General features: G+C 41.7%; 1 protein-coding gene across 12 annotated transcripts in view; it reads right to left on the bottom strand.

Annotated features, from left to right (window-relative positions):
- celf2 (cugbp, Elav-like family member 2) overlaps positions 1–18,590 on the bottom strand; it is a 177,652-nt gene that overhangs the window by 40,985 nt on the left and 118,077 nt on the right. For all 12 annotated transcript variants that reach the window (XM_053650243.1, XM_053650245.1, XM_053650244.1 and 9 more), the window contains 3 exons: positions 15,378–15,460; positions 8,263–8,311; positions 7,852–7,986 (listed from right to left, as the gene is read on the bottom strand). In XM_053650243.1, the coding sequence (XP_053506218.1) occupies positions 7,852–7,986; positions 8,263–8,311; positions 15,378–15,460 (267 nt within the window). The remainder of the gene's footprint in view (positions 1–7,851; positions 7,987–8,262; positions 8,312–15,377; positions 15,461–18,590) is intronic.

The following is an 18,590-nucleotide window of genomic DNA, read 5'->3' as shown; positions in this document are numbered from 1 at the left end:
TTCAGCTTTATTGCTAGCCTTGTTCATTGTGGATTCCAGCTCTTATTGCTCACCTTGGACACAGTAGATTCCAATCCCAATACACTGGCAGGCAGAGCTTATCAAACTGGTAGGCCCTCTTTACCACCTAAGTTATTTTACAGCTTCATTATTACTTGTTTAAACTGGTCAATAAATGTTTGAAACTGCCCTAATGTCAGTCTATCTAACAGTCTATCTATGATGTAGCATTACTAAGGAGCTGGAATTCAGAAATTGTTTCTATCTACCAGCACTTACCAGATGGTAAGGAAATTGTAGGAATTGTAGTGTTGCTTACCAGATACCCAAAGGAAAGAAATCCATATACTGTATAGGGTATGTTTTAAAATACGTAAATATGCAAGTATGTGCATACGCACACATAAATACGCACACACACACACACACACACACACACACACTGCTCCACCTGGCTGTGGCTAGACTTTTACTACAAGCCATTTTGTGTCACACATTTGCATGTTTATGTGCCTGCTAGAGCGCTCTTCACCCCAAATGCTTCAACAGAACGAGAGTAATCTCTCTGCTGCAATCATGACAAGCGTTCCCAAGAGGCCGAGCGGCTGCTGGAGACCTGCCTGCGATGGCAGCTGGGAAATGGAGTCGTTTATGCAGGTGGTGGGCAAAAGAACAGGCCATATGGAGACATGCTGGAGAGAGATGGCACTGCCTCAAGAGCTCTCTCTGCTCTACTGTACACACACACTCACACACACACACACACACACACACACACACACACACACACACACACAAGCCTTACTGAACGAGTAAGCTACTTCAGCCATCTAAGCCTGATAAGAAGAAAAGTGAAAGAAGTGTCTTTTTGTTTTATGTTCACTAGGAGGCACTAGCTGCATTTACTTTCATATGCTGTACTTGCTGTCCACCTCTTTTTCTCTCTCTCTCTGATGTAACCTGCACCCCAACTTCCGATAAGGGCGTGGTTTCAGGCCATAGCCCCAAATGTTTCTGTTTATTTTAAGACTGTGTTATTAGTCTGGTCATTAAACCAGGTTTAGACACGCTGTTATAACAGCCACAGCTGCCTTCTCCACTGAGAAAACACTAAAAACAGAGTGTCTTTGATCTTCGTTAAATTCTCATCTGTCCTTCTACTTGAAGACAATGGGACACAGAAACGAGGGAGTGTTTCCAAAGAATTATCTTTATTTTATTACTGCTTTTTTTTTTGAGTGCCGCATCAGGCAGCAGATATAAATATGTGATAGGCCACATGGAGGAGGAGAACAAGAGTGAGAGAGAGAGAGAGAGAGAGAGAGAGAAAGGAGGACAGTTTGGAGAAAGTGGGCTAGCTCCCTTGGTGATCTATATTTATTGGTAGTAAAAGTCTAAGGTGATTGATAGATCTCTGAGCTGGTGGAGATTAAAGAGATAAAGAGAGAAAGAGACAAATATCTTAGAGGAGAAGAGAGACAGAGAAGGGGACCATGTGCTTAGGATCTGTCAGTTGCTTCTTTAGTTTTGCACTGGAGCTACATGTCTAATGCAGGTAATAAGTAATAAAGGGCTATCTTACCTAAAATTCTTGCTGTAAATATCTGTCTCAAACTGTAATCAGTACTTCACTATTATCACTCAGAGATACCAAATATGATTTAGGACACGATATGACTTACTGTAATCAACATTTGAAAATGAAGAAAAATTCACTATGTAGCTGAGGGCTGGAATATTATTACAAACTTTACAAACTGTCTTTTTTAAGCACAATTTGGTGTCCACCCCCTTCACCCGACCACTCAGAAGTCTGAAGATTGAATTGTAGTGAAAAGTGTTGCGAATGATAATACTTTCAACTTAAAGTCCCTGTGAAGTGCCTCGAAACGTACCAAATTATTCAATCGGTTGATGTAATTTCCACTGGAAACAGGAAGTCAGGGTGGGACGTATTGTATGTCCCTCTTTTAAATAGCCAACAGCTTTTAGGCAAGGTGATTTTTTTAAATAATGTTGGGGGCGGGACACTTCAGATTCTAGAGCGCATTTGATTGGACAGAAAATCTTATGAGGCGCCTAAGTGCAGAATGATGTCATCAAAATGGTTGATCCCTATTGGTGGTAAAGAGAGACTGTACATTTTGAATGCATACATCTTCTAAATGTGAATTTTGTCATTGTTTTGGAGCACACTAGCTTATAGATAACCTTAAGGCTGACAGATTCATACTAAAAGGCAATAGTTCAACTAAATAAGTATTACTGATGTCCTTAAGTGAAATATTAACTAAGTAATTTATCAAAAAAATCTGATTACACTGCGCCAGTGATGTTGTTTTAAAGAAATCAACTAGAGACATACATTTACTTCCCTAACATGCAACATAACCTCATAGCTACAGTACAAAACTAAGCAATCATCAGACACTAAACACGGTTCTCGACTACATTTTGTGTGAAAATAAAAAAGTATAAATGAGAGTTTTTGCCGAACAATTCTCATAAAGTTATAGCTGTTTTAACTGACTTTTGTTTGAATGCTTGCTAAATTAAGGCCTCTTGCATTACTAATGTAATGTTCCACCCTGGACTGAAGTCCCTATGATCAATATGAACTAACACCTTTATTAATATGTTCTCAGTGATTAATAGGCTACATTTACAAATGAGGTGGAATAGTACTTTCCAACATTTACCCCAATGACCCAAGTTCAGCTTATTACCAACATTTAGTAACACTGTACTTTAATTTATGTTAATTTATGTGCACTTATTTTCAGCCATAAATGGAATACATATTAATTAATGCAGGTGTGCATTATTTAGATAACATTCAAGCCCCAATTAATATTTCTTTCTGTATGTGGGTATATGTGTGTGTAAGAAAGAGGACGAATGTAGAGGTGTACTGTAGGGCTGGCGCGGTTCAGTAAAAGCACATATCCCCTGCATCAGGGCACTTTCAAATATATCTCGCAGCAAGGGCTCAGGGACTGGAGTTAATCTCATATGGAATTAAAATATTCATGAGAACCAGAGAGGGAGTGAGAGAGAAAAAAAGGGAGAGATTGAGGAGGGAGAGAGCAGGACAGAGAACGAGAGAGATGGACGAGAGAGAGTCCTGTAGAGGACAAGATGACAGGAGAGGAGTGGATGAAGGGGTGGAGGAGTGGCTGTGAAATGAGTGTGAAAGAAGAGTGGTAGGTGAGTGAGCAATACGGGATGGTGGAGGTACAACCTGTCCCCCTCTAGGCCTCGGAGACGAGGGAGAAAATTACAGCAGAAATGTAATGGTATGATGGAAGGATTTATGTATTACGGAAACTTTGGCCTCCTAGCTTAGAAATGTGTGTGCGTGTGTGTGTGTGTGTGTGTGTGTGTACATCCTTCAAGATAAGAAGAAGATAATGGAGGACAGCAGGAGACTACCTTAATCCATTCACCGGGAAACAAGATAGTTGTGAGTTCAAGAATCGCAATAAACATGTTGACTTTATTATTCTCATATTAGTTTGTCCAAAATAAGCACATTTTTGACTAGTGATTAAAGCTGTGTTCACAGACTTTTGCCTTGCAGTTGATCAAGGCAATCATGTGATTATTGACGCCGTTATATGTGTTCCTTTTCAAAGGGAACTCAATGTTGTGTGAGCTTCACACTGTGGGAAGCGTCCTCGCGCGTGACCAGTACCTGAATTCTGTGTGAAATCATGCCTATTTATAGGCCTGCCGTGGTCAGATGACATGGCAATTACGTGCGTCGCGTGACTAAAAACAGCACCTGTGAACCAGGTCCTCAGCCTTATTGGTCGCTTGTGTGAACTCTCACAAAAATACTCTTAATTTCCTCTTTACTTTTCTGTCCCTTTAAAAAGAAAAGTATGAGTGAGAGAGAATTCAGGAAGTGTGTCACGCCCTGCTCTAGTTTTATTACGGGGATGGACAGACACACTTTCTGTGTGAAGGTTCTGGGGGTGGAGCATACCACAGCGGCTCTTGAAGGGGATGACTGCATGCATTGTGAGCGCTTTACAATCAGGCAGCTCTACCCGTGGCTCGCTCTCTTCTCGGCCAAAGGGAGATGGGTTTCAGAGCCTCGCAGATCTGGGCCGGCCATTGCCGAGGCAGCTAGCCGTCTCGGGTCCTGGGGATCCTGTATGGATCTGGAAGAGGAGCCGGAGACGAGCGCTGCTCTATCTCTTGCTCTGTCTTCCGGGTCGGGCTCTCCGCCTGATTTTGGAGCTCGTGTCACGACTCCTCCTTCCGGTATGGAAAGCCAACCCACCCTCTCTGACTCCGAGGAGCCAGACGGGGGAGCCACTGCACCAAAAACAGAGCGCAGCACTCAAGCATATAAAGAGCTGGTAGAAAAACTTAATTTAGCCTGGGGAAGAGAAAGAAGCTCATAGCAGGCTGGACAAGCCTCCCTAGTGAAAATAAATCTCCCTCACACCTCAGAAAACTCCCCTTTTTTGCCAGTAGTACATGATGAAACATTGTGCTTTTGGAGAAAACCATATACTAGCCGGGTTTATAACCCCGTGATGTCGGATTATTTGGCCATTATAGTGAATGAGCAGCATGGGTATTTAGCGATGCCAAAGGTGGAGTAGGCACTTGCAAGCTACCTCTCTGCATCAACGGCAGGAAATTTAGGTGGGGCGGCTTTGCCACCTAAGCCATGTAAGGCCACCTCGTCGTTGGTTGCCAAGCCTAGGTGGTAGCAGGTCTAGCCTGTGGGTCACTGCATACAATGGTAGTTTTGCAGGCCTACCAAGCAGACCTGTTGTGTGAGCTCAACTACGGGGAGGGAATTGGGCGCGAGGAAGTGGCGGAGCTTTGCCGCGCCACGGACTTGTCTCTCTGGGCAACCAAGAAAAATGGCCTGTCAATGGGTAGCTTGGGTGCGGCGACAAGGCACCCATGGCTCAACCTCTCAGGGATGGGGGATAAGGATAAGGTCTCCCTGCTGGATGCCGCGTTGAACCTTCCAGCCTGTTTGGCAGCGCAGTTAACGCTATCACTGACAGGTTTTACAAGGCGAAACAGCAAAACGTGGTGTTCAGCCAGTTCCTTCCCCATCGTGCCCACTAGTGCGAGGGAGGCACAGAAGGTGAGTGTGACGGCCCACCTCCACCTATGGAGAGCCCGGGGGACTGGGCAGACACAGTCGCAGCCTGCTAGTAGGCCTGATCTGAGAATGATCATAAAGGCCAAACAGACAAAGAAGGAGCAGTCCTGATGGGCAGCAGAGAGAAGTATCAGGGGACATGAGGTTGTTAGGGCATTTAGCCCCAGTATTACTGTAGGGCCTCCCCTAGCCAATGTCATCCTAGGTTTTCAGTCTTTTCTGGTCTTCTGTCTTCTCTGTCACAAGGGAATGAAAATCTGATGCGTTCCCTCCAACATAATGTGGAAGAGTTTAACGTCACTAAAAGACCATCTGGCAGAATGGAAACTACTGCCAAATGTGTCTCCATGGGTTCTGTTCACCATAGAAAAGGGTTACCGGGTCCAGTTCAGAGGTGTGTTCATCACAGTAGTCAGCACAGAGCAGAGCCCAAGGTTAGTGCAGGAAGATCTCTCTTGGACAAAGGTCCGCAAAAAAGATGGGTGTATGAGGCCAATTTTAGATCTGCACCATCTGAAACGTACTCTTCGGACATACAGGTTCAAGATGTTTGACTTTGCCCTTAATTGTATTCACATTCCCACAGCATGAAGCTCACGCAACGTTCCTTTGAAAGGGCAAGTCTGGGTTACGCATATACCCATGTTCCCTGAGAAGGGAACCAGACGTTATGTAGCTTTGTCATACTGGGGCATGCCTGTGAATTTCCGTCTTTGCTTCAGATAATAGAGGCTGAGGACGTGGTTCACAGGTGCCGTTTTTATAGTCATGCGACATGCGTAATTGCCACGTCACCTGACCACGGCAGGCCTATAAATAGGTATGATTTCACACAGACTTCAGATACCGGTCACGCACAAGGGCGCTTCCCATAGTGTGACGCTCACACAATGTCTCGTTCCCTTCTCAGGGAACAGGGTTACATGTGTAACCAAGACGTAAGAAGTGAACAGCTAATAATAGCTAGCTAGTTTGATTTTTTTTCTCCAAATGACATTAAAACTCAAGTGTGAGCACTGCTTACTAATGAACAACTCCTCCATCCTTCCTTTTTTCCCTTGGCTCACACTTCATGAACTTGGAGCATGGTTGAAGTTCAACCAAATAATCTCCCAAATGTCCTCGACACTTAAAGTAAACTAGCATTTTCACCAGAATAATTTTATTCCTGCTCAGTCTGTGTACTGTGTTTTTCAGCTTCTTTGCACTGACTGAAACAATACAATCAAACACTAGCAAATATGAATACACAGATGTGATAATGTCTGTGTCAAATCGAGCTAGAGAACACTGGAGCCATTCTAATCAACTGATGTATTTATGCTGTGAATGTGCGTGATGTTGCCTGACACAGCACAGAAGACAAATTGCCACCATCATGCATGTAATGGCTCGCTTAACTTAGAAAAAGAGGCTTAGAGAACATCAGCCTAATTACTGTAAGAGCATGGGTACTGGATTTGTATCAGCTGTCAGCTAAAACTCAGGGCTCTGAAATCTGTATCATATACCAGCCCACAGAAAATACTTATTTATGACTAGATGGAAATTATTTTCTTTGATTACAGATGCATCTAATGTAATACATCTAATGAAAGTCACAAATATAATAAATAATGATTTAGACTATTGATACGTACGGCCGTAGTTCAGTGCAGCTAGTGTTAAAACTCTAACAAATGGGCATATTATGTGACGGTAAGTTGTCTTTTTTTTTTAGGGTGCATTTATTAATCCAATGATGAATTGTTTTGTTTCCAGATGATCTGATGATGTTGCTATGGTAACAGGTGCTATCGTTAGGAATGTTAGATTTTATATTTCTCAGTCTGTAGTCAATCTGGGTTCTGGTGCTGTTAGTTTGGGTGTTCTGGATGAAAATGTCCTTAGGCTATAGAGAGGTTTGAATTGAAAACTTGTCACAAATCAGAATCAGAATGTTCTCTAGCTACAGTCAAGTTCAGATATCCATTTTACGCCTCATAAAGATGTGAAGCTTTGCTTTCAAGCAGCAGGCACATCTTCAATAGAGGATGTTGGTCCAAAGCCTTTTTAAAATCACCCTGAGTCTTCCCCCATTCATCACTTCCATCTCAGAGGAACCTGCAAAGCCTTCGTTCAAGGCGGAATTTTATTTTTTTTGGGGTGAGCGCAGGCTTACTGCTCAGACGATCAGGGGTTCAAGCCCTAGCACCACTAAGCTCCCACTGTTGGGCCCTTGAGCATGGCCCTTAACCCTCTCTGCTCCAGGGGTACCGTATCTTGGCTGACCCTGAACTCTGACCCCTGCTTCCTAACAAGCTGGGATAGACGAAGAAAATAATTTCACTGTGCTGTAATGTATATGTGACAAATAAAGGCCTCCTATTCTCTTCTTTGTTAATGACTCCATAACATCTGGTCATATCATATCCCAATTGTCTTCAAAACAGCAAAGGTTATCAGTCTGGACTGACCTCCAAGATCCTAACTAGTCTGGCTTCAAAGCAACACACTCCAAATAGTCCAGGTGGCAGTTCCTGAAAATCTTCTGGCTGCTAGCTTAACCAAACTATCATCAAACTAATCAGAAATGAGCAAATAGTAAGCGAACGCTATAATGATGCCAATGTCAATTGCTATATTATCAGTTATAGAACCCATGGACCAACTTTGTGTGTGTGCATGTGTGTATGTGCACGTGTGTGGGTGCGAGTGTGTGTTTGTGTGTGGGTTACCTCGGCTAAGTCCGTCTGGCCCTCTCAGGATGCGACACTCCTCAATCTGACCAAAGGAAGAGAACATGACCCGGATATCGTTCTCGTTACACTTCTTTGACACCATGCCGATAAACAACTTCCTGTCCTCCACCGCTGAGAATGAAAAAGAAGAAAAGAAGAAGGTGGAAGGACAGAAGAAAAGTGTGATAAGCAAGTGTGGAAAAAGGGGAACAGGACAGTGTGTGTGTGTGTGTGTGTGTGTGTGTGTGTGTGTGTGTGTGTGTGTGTGCACGTGTGTGTGCATGTGTATGTGTGTGTCTTTTCAGCAGACAGGTCTTATTAGGGGAAAAACAATTACAGTGCTAACATTAGAACCTAAACACACACACACACACACACACACACACACACACACATTCAGACACTCACCATTTGACTTCTCACTGTCTGCAGGCTTCATCTGAATGGGATGGTGCATCTGTAAGACAGGACAAACACTGGTTACACACAGCACACAACCACAGAACACACTACACTACAACAAGAGGCATGGTCCACACACACACACACACACACACACACACACACACACCCCTTTTCATGTCAATGACTTCTCAATTCATGTCAATGACCCTTGATGAGGACCAGTAATAATCAATTCGTATGCGTTTGTGCATTCCCCTTTTCCTTATTCCTCCACTGCTCCTTTTCTTTCTCTTTCTTTCTCTTTCTTTTTTCTTTCATTCATTCCTGTTTTCTTGCTTCTTCCTTCCTTCCTTGTTTTTTTTTTTTTACTTTCTTGTGTCTAGTGCTTTCCTTGTTCCATCCTCTATTCTTCATCCATTCCTCTCTCATTATTCTTTCCTCCCTTTCTACCATTCTTCCACCGTGCCCACTTTCTTTTTTCTTTCTTCTCTCCTTCCTCTTTAACATGCTTCATTCATCTTCCTCTTCTCCATTCTTTCCTTCCCTTTATTACCTTATATTGATTACATAACATTTATTTCTTCTTCTTTCCTTTGTTCCTTTGAGCCATCCTTCCACTCTTGTTTCCTTTTTTTACTTCCTTCCTTTCTTCTTTCCTCCCTTCCAGTATCCCCTGCTTCCTTCCTCAACCTTTCTTTCATCTTTCCCCCTTATGTCTCAACTCATCTCATACATTACAGACTCATTATGAGATGATGCCCCTCCACTTGTGATCTGCTCCACTCCTCTCATTTGATCCAAAAACATATTACTGTACTACCTTCATCCCCCCCCCCGCAGCCCCCCTTCTTTGCCTTTGATCTGGTGTCAGAATTTGACTTCATCCTGTCTAACAAACACACACACACCTCTACATTCCCTGGAAGTGTCTCTTCATCACCTACCATCTCTCTCTCTCTCTCTCTCTCTCTCTCTCTCTCACACACACACACACACACACACACAAAACAATTCACGGTTGTGATAGACAGCTGTGTGTGTGTGTGTGTGTGTGTGTGTGTGTGTGTGTGTGTGTGTGTGGTGCATGCTATGTGGATATGACAAGGATGTGTAGATGCTATCTGCCCTCTTCCACATACAGTCCCCAACGAAACTATTGGAATGGCAAGGCCAGTTAATTTGTTTTTGCTGTAGACTGAAGACATTTGGGTTTGAAATCAAAAATGAATATGAGAAGAGAGTTTAGAATTTCAGCTTTTATTTCCTGCTATTTATATGTAGATGCATTAAATTACATAGAACATAGCACATTTTGTATCAGACAACCCAATATGTAGGTTAATATTGAAAAATGTTGCAACATGTGACTGACAGGTATTTCTTGTTACCCAGGTGTGTCCTGTTAGATCGATTATATAAACAATAAATAGCGCTGAACACGTACTCTTGGTTTTAGCTCTCAGTTTCACCTGTGAAGACTGCGTTTGTTGTTAAAAAGGGTAAACCAACATGAAGACCGGAGAGCTGTGTATGGGAGAAAAGTAAGCCATTTTGAAGCTGAGAAAAAGAGGGAAAATCTATTACAGCCATTGCACAAACGTTGGGCATAGCCAATACAACAATTTAGAATGTCCTGAAAAAGAAAGAAACCACTGTTGTACTGAGCAACAGACACCAAATGGGTCGGCCAAGGAAAACAACAACAGCTGAAGACAGAAACATTGAGAGCTGTGAAGAAAAACCCAAAAACAACAGTCAGTGGCATCACCAACAATCTCCACAGGGCAGGGCTGAAGGTATAACAATTGACCGTTTGAAGAAGACTTTGAGAGCAGAAATATAGAGGCTATACCACAAGATGCAACCCACTCATCAGCATTAAGAATCAGAAAGCCAGATTGGAATTCACAAAGAAATACAGAGATGATCCACAAAAGTTCTGGAACCAAAATTAACCTCTACCAAAGTGACGGAAAGGCCAAAGTGTGGAGATAGAAAGCTCACGATCCAAAACATACAAGCTAATGTCATGGCTTGGGCTGGCATGACTGCTTCTGGAACAGGGTCACTAATCTTTACTGATGATGTAACTCATGATGGTAGCAGCAGAATGAATTCAGGAGTTACCAGGAACACTTTGTCTGGGGGAACAGTGGAAGATTTTAGACTGGCCAAGTCAATCACTAGACCTTAACCAAGTTGGGCAGCATTTCACCTCCTGAAGAGGAGATTGTAGGGAGAAACCCCTGAAAAAGCATCACGAAAGAAGAAACCAACAGTTTGGTGATGTCAGTGAGACATAGTCATGATGTAGTTATTGCAAGCAAGGGATAAGCAACCAAATATTAAGTGTTACAGTATTTACTTTAATTTACTTCAAGTTCATCTGTTCCTATAATTTTGCTTACCTGAAATTATATGGTCTGATACAAAAAGGTTCCATGTATTATGTCATTCAACACATCTAGATGTAAATACCAGGAAATAAAAGCTCTCATAGCCATATTCAAACCCAAATGTCTTTGGTGTATAGCACAAACAAATGAACTGGCCTTGCTGTTCCAATAGTTTCAGAACTGTACATGATCTCAGAAATGCCTGCAACTGGCTAGTGTCACTGTGATTGACAGAGAAGAGACAATATGCCATCTCTTCCGCCCTGAAAGCACAGTCAATTTTGCTGTCTCAGACACCCAGCTGCAGAGGGCTGTGGCATCGTCAGGACTGGAACTCATGATCTCTAGAACACAGGGTGAACGCGTTTCTGTTGCGCCACTCCAGAGCCCATAAGCTACTTAGAGTCATATGCTGTGGCATACAGCATCATATACACACACCCCAAGATTACAGATTAAAGATTACATTCTGGTAAATTGAAATGTATTCTACATGAATCATAGACATACAATATAACGGTAAATGGTGTGTGCTTCATGTTAATTATAAGCAACTGATTGTAAAAGTGGGCGCTTCATATAAGTGATGAGAAAATAAACCGTTGCAACCTTCAAGTCAATGACCTGTGAACTGAAAGTGTTTCCTGTTAACGGTATGCATATAATATTCATAAAATTCAGGGCTTGTTGCAGGTAATGAGAATGTTAAATGGGATGGAATATTCATATGGCATGCATATAAGTGGGTGCAGTCTAGCTCCCACACGGCGGATGCGGATTCATCAGCGGAGTTGAAATCGGTGCTTGTTTCGATGCATCAGACGTGAAACAGTTTGCTTGTTTTGAAAGACGTTTGATGAATACGGGCCAATGAACGAAAGGCAAGAACAAAAACCGTACGCACACAGTTACTGCCATTGAAGTGTTCTCACAAAATCAAGCGTATTCTTCTTCTACATTTATGAAGAAAGGGGGAAGAGTAGTGAGGTACAGGTAATGAAAGAGAGAGAAAAAAAAGATGGCACTAGTATATGGAGGGCACTCTTAAGGACATGCCCTAGATTAGCTCTTGTGCTTCCTTAGCTTAGAGTCAAGAACAAGAGTGGACACACCCTCACACACACACACACACACTCGGGGCACTCTGAGTGTCCACTGATTAGTATAGAGAGGGTAGAAAGAGATTTTCAGCATGATGCTAATGAAGACCACTTCATTGAGTTCCACAAACTGGGATACACAATTAGCTGATTGCTCTAAAGTGTGTTTTGGTTTAAGTTAATGGATTGATGTCTGTTGGATAGGATTTAATCATCAGACCTTTAGAAGTCCTTAAAAGTCTCCTTTTGACCAAAATGATTAGAAAACAACACATTAAGCTCACAAACATATCAGTCGCACCGAATGACGAACAATTTACAGTCATAACAATATCTACAAAGCCATCGACCTTGTTGACGTGTTCTGTTTCTAAGCTGCCCTGTAAGCTGAGATTATCTAAAGACTCGAGCAGGAAGTGTACAGCACACAGAGGCTCATCTGAGATCAGAGATATCCGCTGCCTCCTTAGAAACATACAAGCTTAACTGAGCATGACATCATACTTTGCACCTAAAAAGTGACTGGACTGTATATGGTCTACACACTTCATCAAGCACTCTAAATGCTTTTATTTTTTTTTTATTGTAGTGTCCCTCTAGCATATAGTACCTTATATACCATGGTTTCTTTTCCAGAAATGGTTCCAAGTAGAATCCCTAAACCCTAAAATGGTTAGTCTTCCAAAGAACAGTTTAAGGATTTTTTTTTTTTGGCACATTCCCCGAGTAAGAACATGAAATTGAGCATTTGGCCAAGAGGTTCCCCTTGGTTTCCCTTTTCCTTAATCTCCAAAGTTGCAGTTCATGTGTATCTAGTTTAACTTGCCTGTTTTATTGATTTGGCTTGACTCATCCTGAATCAAGGTGATACTGTAGCGGCCTTTCGTGTTAGGTCGTGGAATGAGGAATCAGTGGTTCTTCTTTTGAAACGCACTTCAAGTCCACACGTAAATGTCTTTTAAGCATGCATACTTTTATTAATCCAAGTAGAAAACCTAAATCAATCAGGTCAAACAAAATAAAAATATTCTCACCAACAACAGGGTCGTCCAAAGATTATATTCAAACCACTTCTTCCTCATCCAAACATTTGTCTTACCCACCGCTATGACGTACATATTACCTTAACCCCACTACCTAGGTGCCGAACACACCCACACTGTATCACCTATCATTATCCAGAACATAAAGATACAGTATAATGTGCTTGTGTCAGTGAAACTGTCTGATGTGACATTCTAAACACACTAAAATACAACTAAACAGTGGTACACACATGCCATTAAAGCGAAAAGTCTGGACCAAACTTTTAACTCTTTACACATCAAACATTTCCTATCGATTTCTAGTACTGACCTCTTATACCACAGGGATTTTGAATGCTTGGTTCTGATTGGTCAGAAGGTGTTGATTGATTTTACAGCTCATTAGACTACTATCTGGTGAGGTGTTATTTGAGGAAACATCATTTTTACAACGAGCCAGTGTCCAGTGTCAGCACTTTGTACCCGTCAACCGTAAAACTGCACGTTTTAAGTTTCCCAACACAGGAAAGCCTTCAAGATCGAAAGCTTTACAGTTTCCTCAGTAACATGACCCATTGCATTTTATGTCTTAATAACTTCAAGAGGTAGAAAAAGAGAGGCTAGCTATAAAGAGAACGACCCTTTATAGCTGTTTTAACAAACTGTAAGCAATAACAGGAACTAACTTGTTTTGTGGATGTTGCACGACATTCAATGCCACTATAAAAAGATTTAAAAAATGTCTTGTTCTTTAATTTTTTTATTTTAAAGTTAGCACTAGAGGAATAAAACAGTATCTCTGCTGTGATAACAGTAACTCTGCTTTGAGACAGGATTCACCACACTACCCCCATTGTTTAGTGTTTTAAATAACAGTTATTCCAAGTTCATAATTTGATTGGTCGAGCAGCGTTCCAAGAGTGCCTATATCACTAATAACCGCACTGGGACATTTCACTGTGTGTATCACTCTGCTCGTCCGTGTCTTCTCCTTGTAAAATTCCCACTTCCTAATCTGAAACAGTACAGCAGAGTTATCGACTTTTCAGGAATACAACTTTTGGCTTAAAATATTGTATGAAAGCTCATCAGATGTAAATGAAAAGGAAGACGCCAATTTTTACCGGAAGCACCTTTAACGCGCGTGTACAAATCAATCTGAGCTAGCTAGCAAGCCAGGTGACATGCTATACAGTGAGTTTAGTTTCTTCGGGATCTATTTCCGCAAGAGAAGCAAAAATAAACTGAACATTTGGCCATATTGTGTTCAAAATGTCACTTCCTCAATATTAATTTCTTGTTTAGAGAACTCATGTATAAAAGCAATATCGCTCTCACAATCATGCGGTAATACTGAATATCCGATATGCAGTTGAACCACTCTCCTGCTCATGTGGTATTGCTTAAATAACATCATGCCATTTTAAGATTTATTCCTCACATAATAAACGGAGCAGTGTTGTTTAGCTTTTTCCACAATTTAGCTTTCATAGCTGTCACTGACTATGTTTACATGGACAGCAGTAATCTAATTATTGATCTTATTCTGAATAAGATAATATTGTGTTTAAGGTGTTTACATGAGTCGCTTTTAGAATATTCCTTTCATGTTCAGGTTTTACATGTTATAGAACATAGATAAACTGATGTCACATGTCATTACGTCCCCACGCCACGCCGTCCGACGTTCCCTCCAGAATTTCACGTATCGACATACAGTTCGTCTTCATTATGGTACCGTATACAGTTTTGGGTGTTTCATTTTTAATTTTACGAAAGTTTCAAGTGCTGTTAATTATTTGTCATGTTATACGTGCAAATAGACGACTGCTTGAATCCGTGGGCTGCGTCCCAAACCGGACTTACTTACCTACTATACAGCAGCTGTTATACGTGTATTTCACCTACTATATAGCAGGTAAGTACGCGGTTTCGGACACAGCCGTGCTCTCTGTTTGCCATCAAACGGTTGAGCACTGCCGTGTGTGTACGTGTCCTGTCACAAAACGCGGTGAAAACTCCCACACAATGTTAATAATGTGATTAAGGTGTGTACAGGTGTCTGTAATGCACGTCGATAATGCGACTTAAATAGGAATACTCCACATGTCTCAATTCCATTTGTGTTTACTTTGAGTATGACTTTAGTCGGATTAAGGTCATCAATAATGGCTGTTTACATGCTAGTTTCTTAATCAGAGTATCGTCTTATCGGGTTAATATTGGATTATTGTTGTCCAAGTAAACGTACTAAACGTCTCCATATTAGCATTGCATGAGTTGCTCAGTGTTTTTTTCCAGTTATTTTCTCCTAACGGACGTAATTCCAATAGAAATTGATCTTGCTATTAACACTATGTATCTCGGATGAGTCCGATGTCCGACTGCCTCTGACTCACAAGTATTACAATTCCCTTCTGTTAATTACACATTATAAATTCCCACAGAGTGCTAAAGCACCTTCCCAACAATATAACGATGCATCAAGCTTACTGACCAAATTCACTTCACCATTATCATCATCATCATGTAAATCATGTACATCATTATTGTCATCTTTCAGTCACAAATAAAAGCAGGAGGTAACAAGTGCTCACCCCAGTTAAGGTTTTGATGTTGTGCAGGGCGTTCTGGGCCTCAAGAGCGGCTTTCCGTGTGTAGAATGTGACAAAACAGCATCCTGGAAAAAGAGAGAGAGAGAGAGAGAACATTAGAATGATTGCTGACTGAAGGAAAAGTCTCACTGTTGAACCCAGAAGGAAAAACAGGAGAGATAGAGGGATTGTGAGGGAGACGAAGTGAGAGAACTCTGTATGTGTCCTGTTTTTTACTTTTGTACTGAATGTAGAAACAGAGAGCGTGTGTTTGTGTTTAAACAACCTATTAAGATTCTATTATGCAGAACAGTGATAGATGTATACCTTCAAACACTCAAGTGTTTATGTGCATGTGTGTGTGTGTGTGTGTGTGCGCGCATGGATACGCTCGCGTGTGTGTATATGTGTGTGTGTGTGTGAGTGTGTATGGGCATGAGTGTGCCTGTGTGTGTGTGTGTGTGTGTGTGTTTGTGTGTGCTTGTGTGTGTGTGTACATAATATGCAAAGTTGGATTTCTGTCCAATCTGAGATCAAAGCTAAGGACACAGGCAGGCTGCATGTGCCAGACCATCGCATAAATCATGGCCAAACTGTACTATCTGGGCATCTGCGTTTTCAGACACACACACACACACACACACACACACATATCACTGATCACACTGTGACTATACACAGTGCTATAAAAAGTCTGTGTTAATTTCAGGATTGTTAGAAAATCTCTGCTGTTCAGTCAAAATGGCCACTAATTACCACAGACACTAACGATCGGCCACGTCCTAAATCCAGACTGAGTTTACTGACTCGGATCAGATATTATCGCTGATGTCTGCTACAGAGGGAATCTGACAGGCCCAGTTATCCACCCACACACACCGCATATGAGAGAGAGAGAGAGAGAGAGAGAGAGAGGGCGAGGGAGAGAGAGAGACAGAGAGGGAGGGAGAGAGAGAGAGGGCATGGGCGAGAGAGAGGGCGAGAGAACTGGCAGAATTAAACATAGACTAATTCCTGTCTGGCAACAGTGTAATTCTTTCAATGGCCAAAATACTACACACACACACACACAGAAAAGTAACAGTAACTTACAGACCCCTATATGTCTCAGCACATTTCCCTTATGGGGACCAAAGATTTGTCCAAATGAAGAGATGAAGACAACAACCCCCCCCCCCCGCCCCACCCCGCCCAACCCCGCCCACACACACACACAGACACACACACACACACACATACACTTCACCTGTGACTATTGAGTAATTGGCCATGGGTGCTGAGCTAACAAAGCTAATGGCTGCTCTAATCGGCTGTGACGCTTCAGCAGAAACAAATAAGTCATAATTCAATCTCACTGAGCAAACACTCCATCTCTCACTGCAGGAGAACAAAAAAATTGCGTGTGTGTGTGTGAGAGAGAGCAAGAGAGAGAGCGCGAGAGAGAGACAGAGGGAGAGCGAGAGAGAGAGCGAGAGAGAGAGAGAGACAGAGAGAAATAGGGTGTCCAAAGGACTTTTGGTTCCTACGGTTAAAGGCTTAAGGTTAATTGTTGACCGTGAATGTCTCGCAATTAGCACGGATAATAAGATGCACGTTCTAATTTTACATTCATTTTCTCACTCACAGAAAAAAAACACGAGAACCTTTTAAAAGTTTCTACGAAACGATTCAGACTCGCAGACAGAATGGCGAATCACGGATCACGTCTTCACTCCTGTTGGTCGTCCCTGCGCCAAATTGCTCCAAATTTGCATAAAGTTAAGTTTTTCTTAATGATGTTATGTCAGTGGACACACCCACAATTAGTTGCCAATGGTCACTGCAGCTCATGTAAAGTTTTAGTCTGAAATTTGTATTTGGAACACTCAGTTCGTGGATTTTACTTTAAATAAACCAAAAAATTGTATTGAAATGTTTTCCCCTCCATCTGATTAATCCAAAAATTAATCGGCCGATTAGTCGATTACGAAAATAATGGTAATTGCAGCCCTAATATCTTCTTAATATTGTTCGTCTAACTGAATCAAAGTTTTCCCTTTCAAAATCACATCACACAGGACTCCACCTCAGTAAAGAAGGTCCGGAGTGACCGTGCTTTAAATGAACAAGACTGTCCTGTCCTGTTTTACTCCTTGATTGATAAAACACACCCTGCTGAGACAAACATAGCCTGTCTCAGAGAAATTTTGTCTCAAAGCCAATTCTAGGACATCAATTATATGCAGCATACTAAGACACACGCCAAGCAGAGACATATGTTCATATACTAGTGTATAGTCCTGTTAGCCACACACTGATAAAACTATTGAAATTCATTAGAATTTGTTTTATAATAGATAAGACTATTGAAAGTGGTGAGGTTTTTAGATAGAGGACGCAGTCTCTTATCCGAGAAAGTTCATACAGAAGAGCCTAGTGTGGGAAAAAAAAATTCGACATAGGGATGCACCCTACGGGGGGTGGGGGGTGGGGGCTCACGCTGAAAACGTTTGAGAACCACTGCTGTAGAGAAACATTAATACAGTCTCCAAGATATTCTCACACGCGCACACACACACACACACACCTTCCATTGTCATAACTATTAATGAAGCTAATTAACGCTAAGCTTAAACTCTGTAACCAAAGCAAAAACATTTTATTCTTATTATTCATTTTTTAAAATAAAAGCTGCTTTTATAAAGTTTTTGTGTGGAGACCAGCCAAATTTGAGATATTCCAACTTTGTGGGAAAATGTGGTCCCCACCAAGATATATAAACATGCACGCACACACACACACACACACACACACACAGGGTAAATGAGAATACATTTGAATACATTAGCATAATGAGCCTCCAACAGACCTTCGAAGATGCAAGACATTCACACACCTGTATCGTTCAACAGCAAGGGTCGGAAAAGCTCAGACTATACCATTTATTCACCCTGTTTTTGCATGTGTGTATGTGTGTGTGTGTGTGTGTGTGTGTGTGTGTGTGTGTGTATCTATTATGCACTTCAAAGGCAGAGAGGAATACATCTTTTGTATAGAGACACACAGCTGCACTGCTCCGATCTCAGATCAATCAATTGACAAGAGGGCGACCTGTGTGTGTGTGTGTGTGTGTGTGTGTTCGCACATTTTAAATTGCAGTCCAGCTCAGATAAACAATTTATGCTTCTCTCCTCTGGGTAAATTTATATTCTTTGTCTTCATTATAGCTGCCTTCAC

Source organism: Ictalurus furcatus, chromosome 19 (genome assembly GCF_023375685.1).
Source record: "Ictalurus furcatus strain D&B chromosome 19, Billie_1.0, whole genome shotgun sequence".
Classification (NCBI taxonomy): Eukaryota; Metazoa; Chordata; class Actinopteri; order Siluriformes; family Ictaluridae; genus Ictalurus; species Ictalurus furcatus.
Note: the sequence above shows the minus strand (reverse complement) of the source record. Positions and strands in the feature narration are given on the sequence as shown.